The 22176-nt window shown below is 50.9% G+C and overlaps 2 protein-coding genes and 1 pseudogene across 3 annotated transcripts; 2 read left to right on the top strand and 1 right to left on the bottom strand.

The window, feature by feature from the left end:
- The first annotated feature begins 10980 nt into the window (after positions 1-10980).
- Positions 10981-12649, top strand: LOC118476082 (uncharacterized). Its single transcript, XM_035964150.1, has one exon. The coding sequence runs from the start codon at positions 11459-11461 to the stop codon at positions 12062-12064; it is 606 nt and encodes a 201-aa protein (XP_035820043.1). The 5' UTR covers positions 10981-11458; the 3' UTR covers positions 12065-12649.
- On the bottom strand, positions 11148-12291 carry LOC111347716 (uncharacterized; annotated as a pseudogene). Its single transcript, NR_151696.1, has one exon. The product of NR_151696.1 is annotated as an uncharacterized protein (transcript).
- A 3211-nt stretch (positions 12650-15860) lies between the features above and the next one.
- Positions 15861-18656, top strand: LOC103640638 (uncharacterized). Its single transcript, XM_020546547.3, has 7 exons — positions 15861-16223; positions 16360-16536; positions 16623-17253; positions 17347-17949; positions 18032-18103; positions 18187-18272; positions 18367-18656. Exons 3-7 carry the CDS (start codon positions 17079-17081, stop codon positions 18367-18369), a joined length of 939 nt encoding a protein of 312 aa, XP_020402136.1. The 5' UTR covers positions 15861-16223; positions 16360-16536; positions 16623-17078; the 3' UTR covers positions 18370-18656.
- The last annotated feature ends 3520 nt before the right edge of the window (positions 18657-22176 follow it).

Raw genomic sequence — 22176 nt, forward strand, 5'->3', positions numbered from 1 at the left:
CGACACTACTTCGAGTCTCATCCGGTAACTGTGGTGTCATCCTTCCCCCTGGGGGAGATCATCCAGTGCCGAGAGGCCTCGGGTAGAATCGCAAAGTGGGCGGTGGAAATCATGGGCGAAACAATCTCGTTCGCCCCTCGGAAGGCCATCAAGTCCCAGGTCTTGGCGAACTTCGTGGCTGAATGGGTCGACACCCAGCTACCAACAGTTCCGATCCAGCCGGAACTCTGGACCATGTTCTTCGACGGGTCGCTGATGAAGACAGGAGCCGGCGCAGGCCTACTCTTCATCTCGCCCCTCGGGAAGCACCTACGCTACGTGCTACGCCTCCCTTTCCCGGCGTCCAACAATGTGGCTGAGTACGAGGCTCTGGTCAACGGGTTGCGGATCGCCATCGAGCTAGGGGTCCGACGCCTCGACGCTCGCGGTGACTCGCAGCTCGTCATCGACCAAGTCATGAAGAACTCCCACTGCCGCGACCCGAAGATGGAGGCCTACTGCGATGAGGTTCGGCGCCTGGAAGACAAGTTCTACGGGCTCGAGCTCAACCACATCGCCCGGCGCTACAACAAGACTGCGGACGAGCTGGCTAAAATAGCCTCGGGGCGAACAACGGTTCCCCCAGACGTCTTCTCCCGAGACCTGCATCAACCCTCCGTCAAGATCGACGACACGCCCGAGCCCGAGGCACCCTCGGCCCAGCCCGAGGAACCCTCGGCTCAGTCTGAGGCACCCTCGGCTCGGCCCGAGGCACCCTCAGCTCGGCCCGAGGCACCCTCGGTTCAGCCCGAGGTACCCTCGGCCCCCGAGGGTGAGGCACTGCGTGTCGAGGAGGAGCGAAGCGGGGTCACGCCTAATCAAAACTGGCAGACCCCGTACCTGCAATATCTCCACCGAGGAGAGCTACCCCTCGACCGAGCCGAGCCACGGGCTTCACGCCGTTCTTTCTAGTCTACGGGGTCGAGGCCATCTTGCCCACAGACCTAGAAAACGGTTCCCCGAGGACGAGGGCCTACGCCAACCAAAGCAACCAAGCTAGTCGAGAAGACTCGCTGGACCAGCTGGAAGAGGCTCGGGACATGGCCTTACTACACTCGGCGCGGTACCAGTAGTCCCTACGACGCTACCACGCCCGAGGGGTCCGGTCCCGAGACCTCCAGGTGGGCAACCTGGTGCTTCGGCTGCGACAGGATGCCCGAGGGCGGCACAAGCTCAGACCTCCCTGGGAAGGGCCGTTCGTCATCGCCAAAGTTCTGAAGCCCGGAACGTTCAAGCTGGCCAACAGTCAAGGCGAGGTCTACAGCAACGCTTGGAACATCCAACAGCTACGTCGCTTCTACCCTTAAGATGCTTTCAAGTTGTTCGTATACCTCGTTCCCACACAAAGTTTAGTCATCAAGGAAGGGTCAGCCTTGCCTCGGCAAAGCCCGACCCTCCCTCGAGGGCTAAAAGGGGGGAACCCCCTCTGTGTCGAAATTTTCCTCGAAAAAAGATCTTTTCTGCCAGAATATCTTTCGTGCTTTTCGACTACTTCGAAAGTGGATCCTGAAAACGGCGGAGTACACGTAAGCAGCCAAGGCTGACCGAGCCGAGGGACTCCTACGCCTCCGGGATACGGATACCTCACTCATCACCTTCTGCGATAAGTAACTCGCGTTCGGATAAGTGATTCCGCGGACCGAACAAGTCTTCACAATCGAAAGCTCTTCTGCCGAAGCGATTCTTCGGGCCTTCTCGACTGCGTCGGTGACAGAACCCCATGGATGGGCAAGAGCGCGCGTAAGCGGCAAGGCCGATCGAGCCAAGGGATTCCTACGCCTCCGGGATACGGATACCTCACTCATCGCCTCCCGTGAAAAGCAACTCTCGCTCGCACAGACAATTCTGTTACCGACGAAAAGGTCCAGATACTCGAAACAAGAGGAAAAGAAGCGCAGCTTTACAACACGGCGAGGGTGTGTTTGGGCCTCGGCGGCCGCAGAAAACACACACTACAAGATAATCCGATCCTGCAGGATCGGATCTTGACAGTTGAAGGGAGCAGCAGCACCCTCGGCGTCGACTACACCTTCGGCGAGGTCCGACCTAGCCTCGGACGGCGACGCGGTCCGAGGATCTCCACTCTGAAGGACGACGTCATCATCACGCCCGGGCCATCACCGCCAGGGTCTTCTCCAAGAATCCGGCTCGAGCAGGCGGCTCGGCTGGTCACCCCGAGGCCTCTGCCAGCTGTCCCCCGAAGACATCAGCCCGGCCCGAGGCCTCGGCAGATCAACTCCGGCGTCGGTCCCGCTAACGGACGACCCGACCAGGCTCCGGTCGACCAAGTCTTCTTTTCGAGCCAACTCTGCCTCTGTCCGTGCTGACACCGCTACCCCTGGCTTCGGCTCATCGAAGAGCGGCCGAGGGGTTCCTTTAACTAAGCAAGAGAAGCCTCGGACAGCAAGGCCGACCGAGCCGAGGGACTCCTACGCCTCCGGGATACGGATACCTCACTCGTCACCTTTGCACGGGGCGACTCACGCTTGGTGAAGCGGTTCAGACAACCAACATGCGAGTCTTAGTGCTCGAAAATGAGGAAAAAACACGGCTCCGCGCCAAAAATACATACACGTTCAGGCCCCGACAGCCACAATGAACAGAAGACCGACGAACGGCTCGTCGTCGCCCGCTCCAGCAGCGGCGACGACGACGACTTCTGCTCTAGGGGGCCGAACAGCAGCAGCGATGACCTCAGGGCGGATGCTGCTGTTGTGAGGCCATCGCCCGTGCCCTCACTCGTGAGGCAAGGACGGGCAGAAGGCCGTAGAGTTGGAGGTCGGTCCGTGGGCGGCCCTGGCTATCTCGTCGGCGGAAGAACCTCTTCCAGCTGCCGTGGCGGAAGGCGGCGCCGGGAGTGGCTCCGAAGCCACTCGGGTCAGAGAGCCAGGCATGCGGCAGCTGCCAGCGCCACGAATGGCGAACGCCCTTCCCCCCGATCACTAAGGGAAGGAGCAGGCCGCCGCCCGTGCAGGGGCCGACCCCAATTCGGCACACTCCCCTCCCCAGCACTGATGATGAAAATCCTTGAGGCTGAGGGAGGGGCAGAGGCAGCAGCCCGGCTTGCTTTCCCCCGCCATCGAACTGGAGGTCACCGTCTTGGGTGACCGCCGGCGAAGGGGTGCAGCCGGGCTGCATGATGAAAATCCTTGAAGCTGAACGATGTCTGAAAGGTACCAACTCCCACAGAGTTGCGTTCCTCCAACGACAAGGCAGAAGGATTGCGGGTGTCCCCCATCCGGGGGCTCGGAAGGAGGAAAGACACGATGCATAAGGGAGCGCGAAGACATGGTCGCCTTTCAAGGGGGTCACCCTCCTTTTAAAGGCGACTCTCCCTACTTGCGTCCCCAGCCATCGTGGGTTGAGTCTTCTCCAACACGCTCCAAGGTCCTCCCCCTACGGCGCGGGGGCTGGGTCCCACGCGTCATGCAGGCTGGCCCAGAGCAGAAGAAGCCAAACCGCCGCGCGCGGTGCATGCAACCGCCCAGCGACTACGAGCATTCCTCCACTTTCGCCCAGACCAGCGGGCGAAAGGGCGGGCAGCCATGCAGGCGGCATGCAACCGCGCCAAGTGGGCGCGCCCCTCCGACTTCCAACGCACCCAGCATGGGGGCCCACGCCCACGCGTCATGCAACCGGCGCGCCGGTCGCTACGTGCAAGCAACTACACCGCCACTCGCACCACTACCACGCCTCCTCGACTGCGGAACCAGTACCACGACTCGAGGCGACCCTGCGTACGGCCCAGCAGTGCCAGCCTGGCGCGACGGTTAATACGGCCAAAAATGGGCCGGCAGTAATGGCGGTGGCAGGCGGGCAGGAGCAGCGGTCACGTCGTCAGCCAAGCTTACGCCCCATCCAGGGACAGCGAGAGAAACCTCTCTCACGGCGTGAAGAAGGCGCGCCCGTGTTCCGTTCCTCGAACGGCTCGCGCACGCGCAACGGCCGCCCCGCGAACCACTCGCCCCGTTGCATTAACTCCGCGGCGAGACAGGCGGCGCCTCTGGCAGGGGAAGCGAGCGACGCTTCGCCTTTGCCATAATGGCCGCGTCAAAAAAGGTACGCCACGTCATTCGATTTCGTATCCTTTTCCTCTTTCTCTCTCTTACAACAGGGATCGGGAAAGGGGGATACCCAGAAAAGGATCCTTCTCCGTGAAGGAAACAGGCTCCGAGCCTCCCTACTGATCAGAGGTTCAAAGGCTGGCCCCTTGGAGGGGTTTAACAGCCGCCTCAGAGCACGTGGGCTCCACACCTACTACTGGTCAGAGGTTCGAAGGCCGGCCCCTAAGAAGGGTTCAACGGCCGCCTCAGGCCACTCGGGCTCCACGCCCACTACTCATCAGGGGTTCGTAGGCTAGCCCTCGAAGGGTTCACAGCCGCCTCAGACACAGAGCGAGGGATGACCCTGGGTACGTTTGATACATAACCAAGGCTCGGGCTACCCTCCCGAGGTACCCTAGGACATTTCCGAGACCAGTGGGAACGATCTTGTAACGGAATCCCATCAGAGGGAGGCATCGAGCCCTCGGACCCCGTCGACAGGGGACCGGGTCCGGCAGATCACCCGCAGGTACTTTTGAGCGCGCCTCCGGGCCTCTAGCCGACCCCTAACAAATGGGGCACGGGCGTCCACTCGGATTACCCGCCAGCAGCTCACCGGAGACACCATGTTCGGCGCCCTCCGAGGGCAACATGGCGCTTCCCCCCCTCCTCCTTGCGGAAAGGCGACGCAGGGGCGTATGTAAAAAAGTCGAGTCTGTCCTTGACTGTCCTCTCGCCCTGTGTAGAGGCTCGGGGGCTGCTCTCGCAAACCCGGCTCCGGCCAAACCGTTGACAGCGTCAACATACCAGCCCGAGAACTTGGGACCCGACCGTGCACCCGGGCTACGGCCAGCTCGCATGAGGGAACGACCAGACCAGCTGAAGCATTGCGAGACATTAAGACCTCGGAGGAGTCAAACCACTCCTCCGAGGCCTCGGGGGCTACACCCGGTGGGTGCGCTCGCGCGCACCCACCGGAACAAAACGCAACCGAGAAAGGCTGATCCCCTTGCAAAAAAGTGCGACAAAAGCCTCCAAGCGAGTGTTAACACTCCCTTCGAGGCTCGGGGGCTACTTTCGGGGACCATAATTACGGGTACCCTCAAGACTCCTAATTCTCAACTGGTAACCCCCATCAGCACAAAGCTGCAAAGGCCTGATGGGTGCGACTAAGTCAGGGATCGGTCCATTCGAGGGACTCGATCACGCCTCGCCCGAGCCCAGCCTCGGGCAAGGGCAACCGACCCCGGAGGATCTACGTCTCGCCCGAGGCCCCCCTCCAGCGACGAACATACTTCCGGCTCGCCCGAGGTCCAGTCTTCGCCAAGAAGCAACCCTGGCCAAATCGCCACGCCAACCGACCAAATCGCAGGGGCATTTAATGCAAAGGTGGCCTGACACCTTTATCCTGACGCACGTCCTCCAGTCGACAGAGCCGAAGTGACCGCAGTCACTTCGCCGCTCCACTGACCGGCCTGACAGAGGGACAGCGCCGCCTGCGCCGCTCCGACTGCTGTGCCACTCGACAGAGTGAGGCTGACAGGCAGCCAGGCCCGGCCTCAGGCACCATAGGGAACTCCGCCCGACCCAGGGCTCGGACTCGGGCTCAGCCCCGGAAGACGGCGAACTCCGCTCCGCCCGACCCAGGGCTCGGACTCGGGCTCAGCCCCGGAAGACGGCGAACTCCGCTCCACCCGACCTAGGGCTCGGACTCGGGCTCAGCCCCGGAAGACGACGAACTCCGTTTCGCCCGACCCCAGGGCTCGGACTCAGCCCTGGCCTCAGCCGACGGTCTCCGCCTCGCCCGACCCAGGGGCTCGGACTCGACCTCGGCCTCGGAAGACAGACTCGACCTCGACCTCGGAGGAGCCTCAACATCGCCCAACCTAGGGCACAGACCGACCACGTCAATAGGAGGCGCCATCATTACCCTACCCCAAGCTGACTCAGGCTACGGGAAACAAGACCGACGTCTCATCTGGCTCGCTCCGCCAGACATGCAATGATGGCGCCTCGCACGCTCTATGACGACGGCGGCTCTCAGCCCCCTTACGGAAGCAAGAGGACGTCAGCAAGGACTCGACAGCCCCGACAGCTGTCCTTCCGCCAGGCTCCAGCACTCCTCCGACGGCCACGACACCACACGAACCGGGTGCCAAAACCTCTCCGGCTGCCACGATGGCATGTACTTAGGGCGCTAGCTCTCCTCCGCTAGACACGTTAGCACTCTGCTACACCCCCATTGTACACCTGGATCCTCTCCTTACGCCTATAAAAGGAAGGACCAGGGCCCTCTTACAGAGGGTTGGCCGCGCGGGGAAAGGACGGGACAGGCGCTCGCGTGAGGCCGCTCGCTCCCTCCCGCGTGGACGCTTGTAACCCCCTACTGCAAGCGCACCCGACCTGGGCGCGGGACAAACACGAAGGCCGCGAGATTTCCACCTCTCACACCTGTGTCCCCCCTTCGCGCTCCGTCTCGCGTCGACCCATCTGGGCTGGGGCACGCGGCGACAGTTCACTCGTCGGTCCAGGGACCCCCCGGTCTCGAAACGCCGACAAATACTACATTATGTCCATGTTCCAATTATTTTATTATTTTATTTATGTTCATGTCATGATCATTATATTTTTAATTGGAACATGGAGCTTAACTTGAGAAACACGTGCCACCACAAGGGTGAAATGGGATGCCCTTGGCTGACTAATTAGAAAAGCTAGTGGAAGACTACCTTACTCGAAAGGGGCAAGGGCAGTAGTGGAGTTGCATGCAGGGAGGTTCTCGGGTTGATTTTGCTGCGATGGCGGTCAGACGAGGGATTCTTGCAAGTGCTCTTCCCATAAACTGTAGCGGGTTTTCGGAAGCTAGTGGAACTTTGTAAAGGCCTCATAGTGGATCCCTAGCCATTCACCTCGGTAGTGTCTAAGGGTCTAGCTAACCCTGGCGACATGGGATACACGACTTGTGGGTATAGGGTACAACCTCTGCAGAGTGTAAAACTAGTATACTAGCCGAGCTCACGGTCATGAGCAGCTCAGGACTCTCGCATGATTAATTTATGGAACTTAAATTCAATTTGTCATATGCATTGCATGGGATCATTTATTAATTTTGTTCTATTACTTTTATTATGGTTTGGTATTTACTTACATTTAGTAACTGCTAATAAAATTTGACCAACTTATTAAAAGCAATGCTCAGCTTTAACCCCTATTGTTGATCAGCCTTACACATCACATGAACTCCCACCTTTGGTGAGTTCATGCACATTATTCCCCACAACTTGTTGAGCGATGAACATGTGTGAGCTCACCCTTGCTGTCTCACACCCCCACAGGAGACGAACAGATGGTTCAAGAGGAGCCACACAACGAGGAGTTCGATTCGATCTAGGTGGCATCTCCTAGTTGACTTTCTAGCGCAAAAGATGGATTTTAGTTCGATCTATATTTATAATTTATTTTGTAAGACTTCCGCTATGTAATAAGTACTCTTATTATATTGTGACATTTATCTCTACACACTCTGTTATTATATATGTTGTCTTCTTTGGCACATGTATGAGATGCACTCGGCTTTGTCCCTTAAAACCGGGTGACCCTGAAGTGATGAGACAGACACATTCTAATCTTGAGCTAGTCGAAATTCAACATGATTCCCATCTTACTAGGAGACGATGTTTATATCATGGCCCAACAGACCATACAAGTATATTATCTCCCATATGTGTGTCAAACGAAAGAGCATCTTAAGGGTTGGAATGTTGTATATATGGTATCACCTCACGGTAAATTACTTGTTCCAAATGATGAAGATTATAACTTAGACCCAAATACATATGACAGAGAGTTCTTTCAAGAAGATGGGCTAGAAGGGTGATTGGAGATAGACTTAACTAAAGCGATCGGAATGGAAAAGAATATTGAAATGGTTGTTGACGAGGAGGATGATGAGGTGCAAAATGTGAATGACTTAGAAATGCTTGAAGGATTACATTTAGGCAATGACAATGATGAACATGTGCCTTCAGATGGTGTTGACTATAAAATGGTTGATAGTGATGATGAGGCTTATGATCCAGCTAATCCCGGTCATGAAGATTATTTTTCATCGATGTAATACTATATTTTATTTATTTCGCATATGTTTCTAAATACATATTTTTATCTATGCTTATTTTCTTACTCTTAATTGTAGATGATTGGACAAAGATGGTGGGCGGTGGGATGAGGCTGAGGCTGTGGAGGGAGAGGGGGGAGCAGGAGCACTCGTAGGATGGAGGAGGAGGCATAGGTGTCCAAGTATGACGAGGATATGTACCAGCAGGTCAATGATGCGGCACAGCAGGCTGCTGTCAATGCAGCACAGCAAGACGTCAATACGACATAGTAGGACAATGACGACGATGCTCAGTTGGACGACGGTGAGGTGCAGCAGGACGCCTCTAGTTCGACATGAGTCTACTTGCAAGGTCATGTGAGCCTCCCTCAACAGCTGATACTTTGTGATAGGCGCCTGCTGATTCAACCCGATGGGGAAAGGTATGTAACTTTAGATGTTGTCGCTGCTTTTTCATATTATATGTCTAAATTCAAAATAGAAACTAATATTTGTTCTTAATCACTTGGATAGGTCTTGGATTATTGTGGGAATGCAGGTGGTCACAAACACAACTCCAATTGCATCCTCGACCTTCTGTGTAGGGAACACTTCCCTGGGATTGTTGAGTAAGGTGGAGTGATGAGCCCGACCTATTACTTCGACCACTACGTTGTCGCCCCAATGCAGTAGATCGGGACGGGAGGCTATTCAACAACAAGCTAGAGGAGGTGAAGCAAGAGTTGTGGGTAAGTCATAAGTCTTCCTCGGACTATATTGTTTAATACATCATATTCGTTGCACATTCTTAAAATAATGTATGGATACATCATGTTTGTATGCAGGACTTCTTTAGATGTGAGGCCTGATATGAGAGCAGGGTGGATGTGGTGGCTACCACGTGCTGTAAGAAGCTCATCGTGGACATGCACTACGAGGTGCGCATCGAGGCCGTCATAATTTTCAACGCCTCCGTCCTTGGAGAGAAGGTGAGTAATAAGGACGCTAGAACCATGTCGTTGACTCGGGACCAGTAATTGCAGGTAAATACAGAACATTAATATTGATATTAAATAAGCTTAATTGTATCTTCTAATATGCCATGTACTTGATTTCGTGTAGATGATTACTTATTGGTGTGTTGTGCATCCTGAGTGTCGGGATCAGATGGTGCAAAGGTGGTGCTCCAACGAGTGGGATGAGACACACAACGCTTGTCGGGACTAGCGTTTGATGAAGCAAGGTCCCATCCTCATGAGGGTCGAAGAGGCAAGAGGCATGGGCGGTACTAGATTGCCGATGGGGCAATCGACTCGTCATCCACTCCCCCTTTGTCTCAGGTGCGAGCAAGGAGCACGAGCACGAGCCTAGCCAAACGACCTCGGCAACACAACTCACAACATCGCATACAAGAACTAGGTTATTCCTTCTTTATTCACCTTTCATTAATTATTATATATCTTTTCTTTGCATTATCATAACATTAGGGTGAAATATTACAGGCCTAGCTATAAGAAGAGATGAGGGAACATGTGGAGTTGGAGGCGAGGATGAGGGCAGAGCAGGAGGTTGCTGACCAGACGATGACAGACATGTTTCAGTACATGCAGAATCTTAGCGCCACAACGGGTATTGCTTTGCCACCTCCATTGTTCCCTGTAGCTCAACCTCCTCAATTTTCTACTCTTGTGAGTATGAAATTTTTAGTCGTGCGTGATATATATTCATCTTGTTTCACACATGCAATTGGCGTCATCAAACAACCCTCATGGTTCGACGAGCCCTTCGCCGAACCAGTCCAACCGTCCACCTCGCTGATCTTATGAACTTAGCGGTGATTTATAAAAGTTATGTTTATGAAACTTGTGAAACTTATGTTTGTGAGTGTTGGTAATACTTATGTTTGTGAAACTTGTTGATGTTGGTGATACTTGGTCTGAACTTAGTGATGTTTGTAAACAACTTATGAGCTTTGTGCTCTTTGTGAGATATGTGGTGTTGGTGATACATGTGATGATTCTCTGATGTATATGTGATGTCATTGATACATATCTAGTCACTTTGCCGAGTGTTACACTCAGCAAAGAATGCATTTGTCGAGTGTAATGACCACAACACTCGTCAAAGAAAGCACACCTAGCAACCAGTAAAGCTTCTTTGTCGAGTGTTATGGTCTTGGCACTAAGCAAAGAAGCTCATTTGTCGAGTGTCAGCCCGCACAGTCGCCACAGAGACTGACGTTGGGGGGCCATTCGAGCTACCATTGTCGAGTGCCAGTCTGTACACTCGGCAAAGAGGCTGGCGTGGGGGGCCATCGGAGTTCCCTTTGCCGAGTGCCTGCGTGACACTCGACAAAGGCTCTGTCACCGTCACTTGCGTCGTCACGATGACTTTTCTTTACCGAGTGCCAATATAAAGTACTCGACAAAGAGGTCGTTGCCGATAACGAGTTCACCGAGCCTTCTTTGCCAAGTGCTACACTCGGCAAAGTTTTCCCCCGACAGTTTTCGAGGCTTTGTCGAGTGCTTGCTACACTCGGTAAAGTGCTCTATTCCGGTAGTGGTCATCCCTCCACCAGACACATGCATGTGCTTCTCCCCACCAGACTCATGCACGCGGTCTTATTTGTTGGTCACTTGTTTCTGATTACTTCGGTATCAAAAACAAGGCAACATAAGTTAATATTTGAGAAACTTATCTTCTTGATCACAGCAACAAATTTAGGGACGACAGTCGAACCTATTGAAGCAGGTGCTTTATATATAGTAAAGATAAATATTTTGGAAGTTTAAAATCGAATAGTCAAAAAAGTGAGTAAAAACTCAAACAAGCAAACACCACACCAACAAATTCTCTTGTCACTCATTTCACTTCTTATTCCGATTCAAGAAGGAATGAATTCACGTACAAAAGAAATGAACCGTGTCTATATAATTATGTAACAGGGGAAAAAAAAGGAGAGCGAATAAAGCAAATTCGGTCGGGTTTCTCGTTTCAGGGGAGACAATTCGTGCTCTACTGTCTACAATGCTCATTGCTCCACCTGGAAGTCTAGACGCAACGGAGCTCTCTGCTGTGCTACCTCCTACCTACCTGCCCTGCCTTGCTGAATCGGAGCATTAGCATTACCAATGGACGGAACTGGAACTCTCCCAAGTCCCAACTGAGCTGGAGAAAGCAACGCAGAGCACGGCCAGCGCCAGCGCCGGCATCTTCCCGGTGACGAGGCCAGCGAGGATGATCTGCAGTCGGCACCAACGCACCAACGCGGGAAACGGTAATGCGCATCCGCGTCGACGGTGGAGCGACCTGGCGGCGGTGGTGTGGGCTCGGCGGTAGCAGCAACTACGGCAGGCTCCACGCTTTGGATCGCCCGGGCGTCTCCGGGTGTGCTCGTGCTCGCGTGCGTCGTCGCCGTGCCGGGAATCCGTGCCGCGGAGCGTCTTGCCGTTTCGCAACTTGTTGGCGAGTAGCGCGCAGCGATCTCCTGCTCTGTTTTAGCTTGAGATTGTTACTGGCCGACAACTTGCTGGTGGCCGCGGACCAGAGCCAGGCGCCATCGATTGCTTCGGACGGACTCGATACAGGACAGCGCCACCGACGCCAGCGTGGCCGCGGCCACCAGCTGCTTGCTCCAGATCACCACCAGCGAAGACCAAGAGGAGCCCTGGCGGACGCTGAAGCCCGCGCCTTTGGATGGGCGTGCCGGTGCCGGTGCCGCCGCGTCGCGAGCCACCGAAAGCTTGCGCCTTTGCTGGGGCTCCGCGGCAGCGGCGCGGCGCCTCTTCCTGGTGTTCCTGATGCGGCCGTGGTTCTTGACGACGATGTCCGCGAGGGAGGTCGGGAAGCCGGTCTGGACCGGGAGAGGCCCCGGCGGGCGCATTGACGCGAGGAGGCGGCGCAGGCGGCCTGCGCCGCCGGGCGCTTCAGCGGGATCGTTGGCATCGCCGGCGGCTGCCGACGCCGGCGAGCATTGGAGACGTGGCGTCAGCGGCGAGGCTTTGCGCGTCCGCGTTGCTGGCGGAAGCGAAGAAGGAACTCGGTTTGCTGTTTGCATTGGGGTATTCGCCCTGTTTTTATTCTGCGATCGAGAGGTGTGGCCGGCCAAGGCCTGCGCTCTGCGCGCGCCTGCGCCTGCGCCGTGTCTACTGTCTAGTGTCATCCGCGGATCCACCTCCTTACCTCCATTGTCCGACAGGCCACTCTTTCTGCTGTGTGCCACATATTGACATATATAGGACATATTTATGGAGCAGTGCACGGCTACATCAAAGAGAAGAAGAGATCGCTCCATGCATGATTCCTTGCAAAATAGCACTTGGATAAGTGCTCTAGATCACCTTTTCCATGCAAACTCCACGGCGCACAAAATAGCACTTGGATAAGACATGCAAACTCCACGACTGTACAGCTGTACTGGTGACAGCAAAGTCCTTGTGTGATGGAATTTGAGCTCCATTTGTTTACTTGAGACGATGCAAAGATCGTGCGCCCATCTAAAGTATTAAAACCTGAAGCCGTTTGCTCGCACGCCCGCCCGCGTTTGGCGGGTTTTCTTCTGATCGCGTCGTGACGCGTGTGCCAGCTCGCTGTGAGACGCCGTGTGCTGCTGTGTCGCAGTGCCAGCAGGCCTAGTACCATGCGGCCCACGCGTCGTGGCATGACCAACGGCTACGACGTGTGACTCCTGTGGCATGGGCGCCCACGATGACCGGCGACGGCGCGTTCGAGGGTCGGCCTCTTGCTGCTGTGATGGCCCCATCCTTCACGCAGCCCCACACTCAGTCGCTGCGTGGCACATCTGGGGCGTCGCGTGGAGCACGGTACCACGCGGGCCAGAGGTGGACTGACGGCGACATCGACTTCTGCGGCATGGGTACCGGCGGCGACCGGTGTTCCGTGACGGCGAGGGCATATTTGAAGTCCGGCGTCAGCCTATCGCTGCTTTGGTGGCCCCACACTTGTCGCGGCCCCAGCTGCAGTCGTTGAGTGCGCGGATCTGGGCGTTGCATTTTTAGGTTGCCGACACCTTTCCTCGTCGAAGACGGCGACATACATCACTACAGCGAGCGCACGTCCGAGCAGTGCCGGAGCATGGAGGCCGGCATACTTTTCCTCTCGACTATCATAAAATTAGTACTCTCTCGCTTTTGGTGACTCCTTCAGTCCTTCCTCGTATTTCTCGGCTTACCCGTACGGCCGTACCCACCTTGTTTTTGAACGTCGTTTTCTTTCACGTCTGGTTTCCTCGCTGCCGTCGGTGCTTCCTCATGGAGTTCTCTCGGTCAGTCCTGATGCTGATGCTGTTCGGTACCTAGCACGTGCGGACTTCCTCCGTGCGACATGTTTGTTTTCCTATGCTGTATTCTGCCTACGTTTCCTGGGTGTTCTTGTATCGGCCATGCTTGCGTCCTTTGGTATGTGTTTTCAAAGTGGAAGAACTAATGCAGCAAAGGAAACGCGAAGCGCAAAAACGGGTAGGGGGAAATTCTTGCGATTTTTTATTTTAGAGAGACAACGTGTTTTACAAGTTAGTTGGGGGCTTTTGGTTTTGATCACAGGTTTGGCATGTGCTGCGAGGTGGAGTTACCACAGGGAGTAGAAAATCAATTTTACTTGTGAGTTGGATATGTGTTGTGTATGAATCTGATAGAATCATACTCTGACCAAGAACTGATTGTTGGTAAGCCATAGCTGATAGATAGCAATGGAGCAACTGACAACGTGCAAGAAACATTCAGCAAATGAAATCACTAAGGTTACCTCTGGAACGATGCAAAAGTTAGAAGGCGTCTCCTTCTTGCCTTTCTCTTCTTTATCACCTCTTCACAAAACTACATAAAGAAAAGAAATAATTCATTCAGTTGAGACCAGGAAAGTTAGGATTGGAATAGAGCAAATCAAACAAAGCTTTCTAAACATGATAGGAGGGAATAAACTTTTAGAGATTTTTGGTGATGTTGTAATAGAGCATTTTCCTCTTAATACAGCCTTAAACAGAGTCATTTCCTATGCAGTGGTATCCCATTTCCTCATCTTCGTTCTCCCATCTCCTTTTCTCTTTGTTTCTTTTTTTTTACTTTGGATAAGCAGCTGATTTGCAATTTTTTCGCTAAACAACATGCCATAGTCAGAACATTTAGATAACAACTTCGATTGTGTGCTTTGGTTACTTTCGCGAGCATGTGGTAGATTCTGTTATTAGAACAGGCTGCAATCACCACCATCTTGGATATCATAAGTAATGATGGTTTGGTAGAACCGCAGTAGAGGAAACATATACGATAGTTTAATTTACTCCTCTGATGTACGAAGTGTCCAGCGCCCGATAGGGCGCTTCCTTATCTAGTAAACTAAGTAGCCATGCAAGACGACGGCTACGCATCTCCGCGGTGGGGGAAATCCATCGTCACTGGGCTGTGTCGGTAAGCTTCAATCCTCCTTTATTCTCGATGATGTTTTGGATCCGAAGGATGGTTCTGTGGGTGGGGACAGAGGAGGTCCATCGGTAGAGATGCCAAACGGGTGAAGCCCGGCCGTCAGGCACGGTTAGAAAATCGGGCTGGACCTTTTAAGCACGCGGGCTCAATTTCCTGTTCGTGTCCGATCCGTTTAACACGAAAAAAGCGGGCCGAAAAACGGACTATACGGGCCGGTAAGCATGTTTTTGTGTAAAAAAACGGTCTTAACGGGCTTAGAGGTAAACGGGTCATGCCGGGCTAGCCCACCGTGCCTAGTTTCTTGTCCGAGCCTGGCCCGCATAGAACCGGGCCGTGCCAGGCTCGGACCGGACCCAAACAGCGGGCTTCGTGCCGTGAGCCTCATGCTTATTGGACATCTATATCCGCTAACACCTCAAAATGCCGTACGAGAATCTGGAGATCCTCTGTTTGGCCTACCTGCACAGGGATCAATCTCTCGTTTTTGGGCACATGGTGATGCCGGGGATGAGATGGACCCTGAACACCTTCAGTTTTTGTGCTCGCCGTTGAGGGATGAGGTCCCGATTCTGCCTACAGAGCTGCTGGATGGTTCGAATTGTGTTAAGATCAGTGATTTGCAACATCAGAATGAACTGGGTGCACCTTTTCCTGAAGCGAGTGCCCCGAGTATGTTTTCACCTTGCAAAAAAAGGCATGTTGCTGCTTCGGTTCTGCAACTGGTCGTGCCATGGTTCCTAGAGTACCCGGTGGTCGTCTTTTAAAACCTTGGCAAGGCCCTTTACCACCTCCTAGAGTTTCTCCTCCCTTGACTCTTGCAGATTGCTTGGTTAACGGTTAACGCTGAGATGTGCTCCAAGAACAGGGGTAAAGGGTCGCCGCCGGTGAGCCGGAGAAGGTTGTCAGCCATTGGTGGTGGAGTTCAAATTTCGAACGATGATCTGCTTAATGGTCAAAATTTATTAATTCGCGACAGTTTCGCGGCAAAGTACCAGCAGGATTCAATTGGGAGGCGAGGCTGCCCTGGGCCTTCTAATGAAGCGCAGAGGGAGCTTAACCCGGCCCAAACCAGGGGAAAAAATCTCGGCGAAAAAAAACAAGAAAACCGAAATTCGTGTTTTTCGGTGGGCTCCGGTTTTTTCTATTACCGCCCAAATTTTTTAGTGTTTTTGAATTTTGCTGGCCCAATTCTAAAGTTATTTGTTTGGGCTGTAAAAAGGAGGCCTAAAACATCACCCACGTGTAAAATTGAAACCTAACTTTTTGCTCAGCGTCACCCGGCCGCCGCCACAGCTGTTGCCCAGCCGCTTGAGCAGGCAACCAGACCGGCCGCCGCCACAGCTGCTGCCCAGCCGCGAGCAGGCAAGCAGGCCGTCCAGCTCCGACCAGCCGCACGAGCAGCAAGCAGGCCGCCCAGCTCCGGCCAGCCGCACGAGCAGCCAGCCGCACGACTAGTGCACAGCAGACAGCACCGGCAAGCAGCCGAGCAGCTGCTTCTCATCCGGCGCCAGGTCCAGTGCGCGCGCGCCTTATCTGCTGCAGCTGCTTGCCGTCCTCGTCCGTCGTCCCTCGGCACCGGCAGGTCCAGACTGACGCTGCGCTCAGGTATGTCGCATCTCCTCCTTCAATCTTGGAACCACTGTTGGTGCTGAGCCGGCATCGATGACTTCTCAACTGTGCTGCTTGCTCTTACTGGTGCCACCCCGTCCCGACTAAGCGTGGACTGCTGATTTCACTCTAGTTTGAAGCTCCTCCATGGTGTCGGACTGGGACAGCGACAGCGACTGTGAAGTACGCATGATTGATTATCCTCGCGAGCGTCGTGCTGGTGCTGCTACTCAGGCAGAGAAAGGAAAGGCTATGGTCGATGCCGGTACATCTTCAAGTGTTGCTGGTGTGATGGTGATGGATCGATATGGTAATTGTTTTCATTGTTATATATCTAACTTAGTGACTTGCATAAATGAAATATTTACTAAAATAGTGTTATGTTTGCTAATGTAGGGAAACCAGTGAAGTTAAATGGACCAATTGATGTGACTTGGAGCCATGGTGAGCCATATCCTGGGCCTCATGGGGCTGGCTTTAAGTGTTTTTATTGTTTGACCACCAAAAAAGGCGGGGGGTGTCTCGATTAAAAGAGCATCTAGGTCATATATCTGGGAGTGTGGAGGCATGCCGTAAAGTGCCAAATCATGTGAAGGACCTAATGTCTCAAAAAGTAACAGATGGGAGAATTAGGAGGGCACATGGTAAGAAGCTTCGTCTGTTTGTTGAAAAGGAGGTTTCTGCAACAAGACAAGGTTATCGAAGTGCAATAATTCCTCTTGATGAACAAGCACAGATTGATATGGCAATGAGAAATTCATTGAGGGATTCTTTTTCCACAATGGAACGTGATAGTTGTCCACCTTTTGGTAAGTCAACGGGTAGTGCAAGTGGAGCTGCAAGTTGTCCAAAATGGCAAGAAAACCGAAGTTCCAACATGTTATGACAATGGCCATAAAGAAACTTTCAAGCTCATCTTCAAAGGCTTCAGCTGCAATTGATCAATATACTTTCTTCAGAAAGCAAGCTGGGTTATTTGGAGGAGAAGAGGCTAAAGATTCAGCACTTAATGGCCGCGCAAGTGCAGGTAAGTCATTGTTGTCTAGATTTATTCTTGTTTTGTCCTTGAGAGTTGCCTCTTTATTTGTGGTGATTGTTCTATTTTTTCATATTTTCCTAGCTGATTGGTGGGATCAATATGGTGGAGACTATCCAGAATTACAAGAGTTTCCACGTCGTATTGTTTCTCAATGCATGTCCTCTAGTGGTTGTGAACGTAATTGGAGTACCTTCGCTTTGGTTCATACCAAATTGAGGAATCAATTGAGTTATGATAAGTTGCATAAACTGGTTTATGTTCACTACAACTTAAAGTTGTGCATTCAACATTTTGAAACTGATATGGAAAGTCTTGAACAAATGAAAAACTCTAAAGATAGAAACATAGATCCATGTAGCATCATGATAGATGTTTCTATGTATGATGAAGGCAACCCGATTATGGAATGGTTGTGCAGTTCTAGGAGTGAATCAGTGCCGACACTTGATGAAAATGATGAGCCTGAATCCCCTAACAGACCAAGTGGATTCGTTTTAGAGGAGTTAGGAGGATTGAATGAAGAAGAGATGGTTCTTTTAAATTCTAGGATTGGTTCTGGTAGGAAAAATGGTAGGAAAAGGAATGTTGTAGAAGAAGATATTGGAGATGATTTCTTATCAGATAGTAGTGAGGGAGGAGGTAGCCCAACCTACAACGAATCAGGTGATAGTGACTCTAATGATGGTGAGTTCAATTTTGAGTTAATTATGCACTATTTGTCATGTCCTTTTTATGATTCAAATTATCTTCAATATCATTGTGAAAGGTGGTGGTGATGACGAAGATGGTGAACCTTGTGGTCCATGTTTTGCAGCTAGGACACAACCTAGTGGTCCTGGTAAGCAAGGGAAATCAACAATGTATTTGCAAATAATTGATTCAACAATGTATTTTGTTTTCATATTTATACATATTTTGTAGGTCAAGATGAACGAGTAGCGCCTCTCCGTCCAAGATCAAAAAGGCAGAAGAAGCTCTCCATCAAGGGCCTGTACATGCTTCAGAAGGTTAAGTACATCTAAGATTATAGATGTGTTGTCTCACTGTTTCAAAAAGTTCATTTAACTAATTAATTTGTTGTCTTACTGTTGGAAAATACAGTGATCTAATCTTCAAGCACAAGCACAAGAATATGGCGTATACATGGACTGATTCAATGGCAAGATTTTGAACATGTGGCTCTATTGTATCAATTGTGTGCTTTGTTTCAGTTTCAGCACAATATTACTACCAGATTTGGTTCATGTGGCCTAACAATATTTATAACTGTGATTGATTTCTATGCATTATTTGAACTATGGACTACCAAATATTTGTGACTCACCACTAGTGTTATATTCACCGGTGCATGGATGTTACCAAAGAACTTTATTTATGTAATATTTGGTTTATTTGGATCGTCTTATTATTCTATGTTCTCTAATTATTCTATGTTCTAAGGATATGTTGGGGACTTGTTCTCAAATGCTATGAATTAAGAACAAGGCAACACAAAATGTTAAATATTAATGCCCTTCGCCCGCTGAAGCATTATCTCCCCAAGGATTTAATGAACTTTGAACGAAGGTCACGAGTAAAATATCACGAAGGTTACACCTTCGTGATTAAACTTACAAAATAATACAAAGTAATATTAAATGTGAAACATTAAAGATAAATATATCGGAAATAAATGACATGATTCGCTTATCTTATTATATGAATTTAAAATGTTAAAACATAATATTTAGGTACATTTATACCTTTGCCTTGACAAACAATAATTCCCGAGTGATGCGTTTGCGATTACAAGAATGCGTGAACAGTAATGGAATACTGTTCACTATTTATAGGCACAGGACACAACCTGTGAGGAATTACAATCATGCCCCTCATAAAAGTTTACAACAATGACTCAGACCCTTATGGACTAAAAGGTCATTCTATCTTTAAGTCGGTTCGACCCTCCATCTTCGGATATGCTATAATACCGAAGTTTCATGAATGGTACCTTCGGCATCACGTACAAGCAGCTTCAGCCGAAGCTGTTTTCTTTCCGCAGGACCTTCGGCGACGAAGCATGGTCCCAACAGTAGCCCTTCGCGGTGCTAGATCGTTTTTCGTAACGAGCTTGATCCGTGAAAAAAGTCTCTTAGGCTTCAGGAAGCCGAAGGTCCGAAAAACACCTTCCCTGAGCTCGTTGTCGAGAAACGATACAGTTTCCGAGCGTGGAACGGTCCCACCATGCAGGTTCACTTTTTGGTTTTTGCGGCCCACCGTGCAGTGGGTGCGAGCGACTGTTTTCCCGGTGTAAAAATCCTGACGATTCACCTTCTTACCTGCAGCACTATATAAACAGACATGTAGGTGTGAAGTTACCACAGCATTCATTGCTATTGCACTGTTTTGCTGCCAAAAATTTAACCATAGCCGAAGCTTGACTTTTGCATTCGAACGAAGCTCCACTTTGGATTCTGCTTCGTCACAAGAAGAGCTTCAGAGAAAAGGTTATTAATTTCCAAGGAATTTTCAAGAAATTTAAAATCAAATGGCCAGAGTACGCTCCACTGCTAGAGTTGAGTGTGATGGAGATGAGGCCGAAGCTGCTGAAACTGTTCCGATTTCTGAAGCGATGAGGCACTCCGGGCTAGTTACAGCAGAGGACACACCTGCTGCCGAAGCAACACAAGCTGATGTTGAAGAAGTTGGTTCTGAGGATGAGCTCAGCTGCGGGGTACCAACTAAACCTAGTCATTTGGACTTTGGGAAGTCCACCATCTCTGAAGCTGACCTTCCAAAAATGGTGAAGCTGGGCTACTTCAGCGAAGCAAAAAAGGAGGTGGTTCGTTTTGGCGGAGAAGAAACTACTCCGAAGCCGAAAAAGAATGAGGTAGTAGTGTTCAAAAGCTTCTTTAAAGCAGGATTAAGATTTCCTTTGAATGGGATGATTGCTGACATTTTGAAGAAATTTTGGGTTTACCTTCATCAGCTGACCCCTAATGCCATTGTTAGATTAAGTGTTTATATTTGGGCCCTTCGTAGTCAAGGAGTGGAACCGTTCGGCGAAGGTTTCTGCCGAGTCCATGAACTACATTATTAGACTAAAGCCAGAGGAGATGGTCTTCATGAGAATTTTGGATGTTACAACTTTGCTTATCGCAAGACTACGAAGTTTCCAGTGATAAGCTACCGAAGCAAATGGCCAGCCGGATGGAAATCTGAGTGGTTTTATGTTAAAGTTGATAAAGATGAAGATAAATTGGTCCAGAGTCCAATAGAGCTAAGCTTCGGAGAAACGAGGCCCCGATGCAACATGATAAGAGGAAGCCCGAGCCAAATTGCTATGGCTGAATTTCGCGTGATTTCAGATCACATTGGCACTAGCGACTTGGTGCAGGAATTTCTGGCTTTTAAAGTGTTCCCAACAATGAGGGATTGGGAGATGCCGAAGCTGGAGGGAGAAAAGAAAAAAGGAGAACTTATTCGATTGCCTTATTATTACAAGTTTAAGAAACACTTTAAAAAACCCTGCCAGGAGTGGTTGGACACAATTGAGATTATGTGCAACGATATCCTCGGAAATTATTCTAAGAAGGAAGATCAGTTGATGACAGCAGCCTTCGGCAGTCGCCCCAAACGAAGATTGAATCGGGTGCTAGATGCCTTGAATTTTGAATATCCTGATTATGAGCAACTGGGCGGAGATGCCGAAGGCCCGAAGAGAAAAAGAATTGCCAGCGCCCTTGACAAGGAAAGCACAAAATTGGCCAAAAAGGAATAAGAAATTTCCAAAAAACTGAGCTCAGAGCCGAAGGTAGCTGCTCCAAGAAAAAGAAAAGTTGTATCTCCAAAACCTGCATCTCTAGAACCAAAGACATTGGTCCGAGAGGAGGAAACTCCTGCGACACCTTCTGCTGCCGAAGTAGAAGAGATTCTGAAGGTAATGACTGAACCTTTGCCTGTCAAGCTAAGTCCGCTGGCGCCAGAACTGACAAAGTTTTTTCAGAAGGACAAAGAAGCTTCGGCAGCAGAAAATCCTGCAAAGCCGAAAAAACGAAAAATTATCCAAGTGGCCGATGTGATTCATCAGACACCGCCACCGATATCGGTGTCAAAAATTGTCATTGCCGAGACCGCCGGAGCCAATACCGCCGCAGCCGAAGCTACCGGAGCCGAAACCACTGAAGCTGAAACCATCGGAGCCGAAGCTATCGGAGCCGAAACCGGGACCACCGAAGATTCTAACCTGGAAATCACACTTGATGTTATTGACAATATACTTCTGAAAATGGCTGAAAAAGAAGATGTTGTGGCTGCGGTGAACACGGCTACTGAAAAAGGAAAAGAGCAGGTTGAAGACATTTTGGAGGAAGGAAATTTTAACTTTCAAGATTTACTTGGACAAGAGTTAACAGGCGCTGAAAAAGAAGAGCTGAAGAAATATGCCATATCCTGTGGATATAAACCAGGGTCTCTGCTATTTGGTGGGGTCAACGAAGGAAAGCTAAGATGCCTTCGGAATCGCACCGAGGCCAAAGTTGTTAGGACCTTCTCCAAAAGCGTTGGCCTGCCGAAGATAGAAGCGGACCTTTGCAGGTACCAGCGACAACATATCGCCGGTAGCTTGCTCTATGCTAATTTTAAGGTAAAAATATTATTATTACTTTATTATTATCATTATTTTTAGGTTGTTTTCTGACGAAGGTTGTTTTGGCAGAGTATACTACTAAGTAAAGTGCTAAAAATGCAACAAGATCTCGAAGAGGAGAAAAACAAAGCTATCATCAAAGATTTAGAAGACAAAGTTGAGAATTACGAAGCTGCTCTGAAGAAGAAGTACTTCGTCATTCAAGACCTTGAAATCATAGCTAAAGAACACGAAGCTGTCTTAGAAAAGAAAGACTTCGTTATTCATTCTATGGAAGGCTCACT

Source organism: Zea mays, chromosome 1 (genome assembly GCF_902167145.1).
Source record: "Zea mays cultivar B73 chromosome 1, Zm-B73-REFERENCE-NAM-5.0, whole genome shotgun sequence".
Classification (NCBI taxonomy): Eukaryota; Viridiplantae; Streptophyta; class Magnoliopsida; order Poales; family Poaceae; genus Zea; species Zea mays.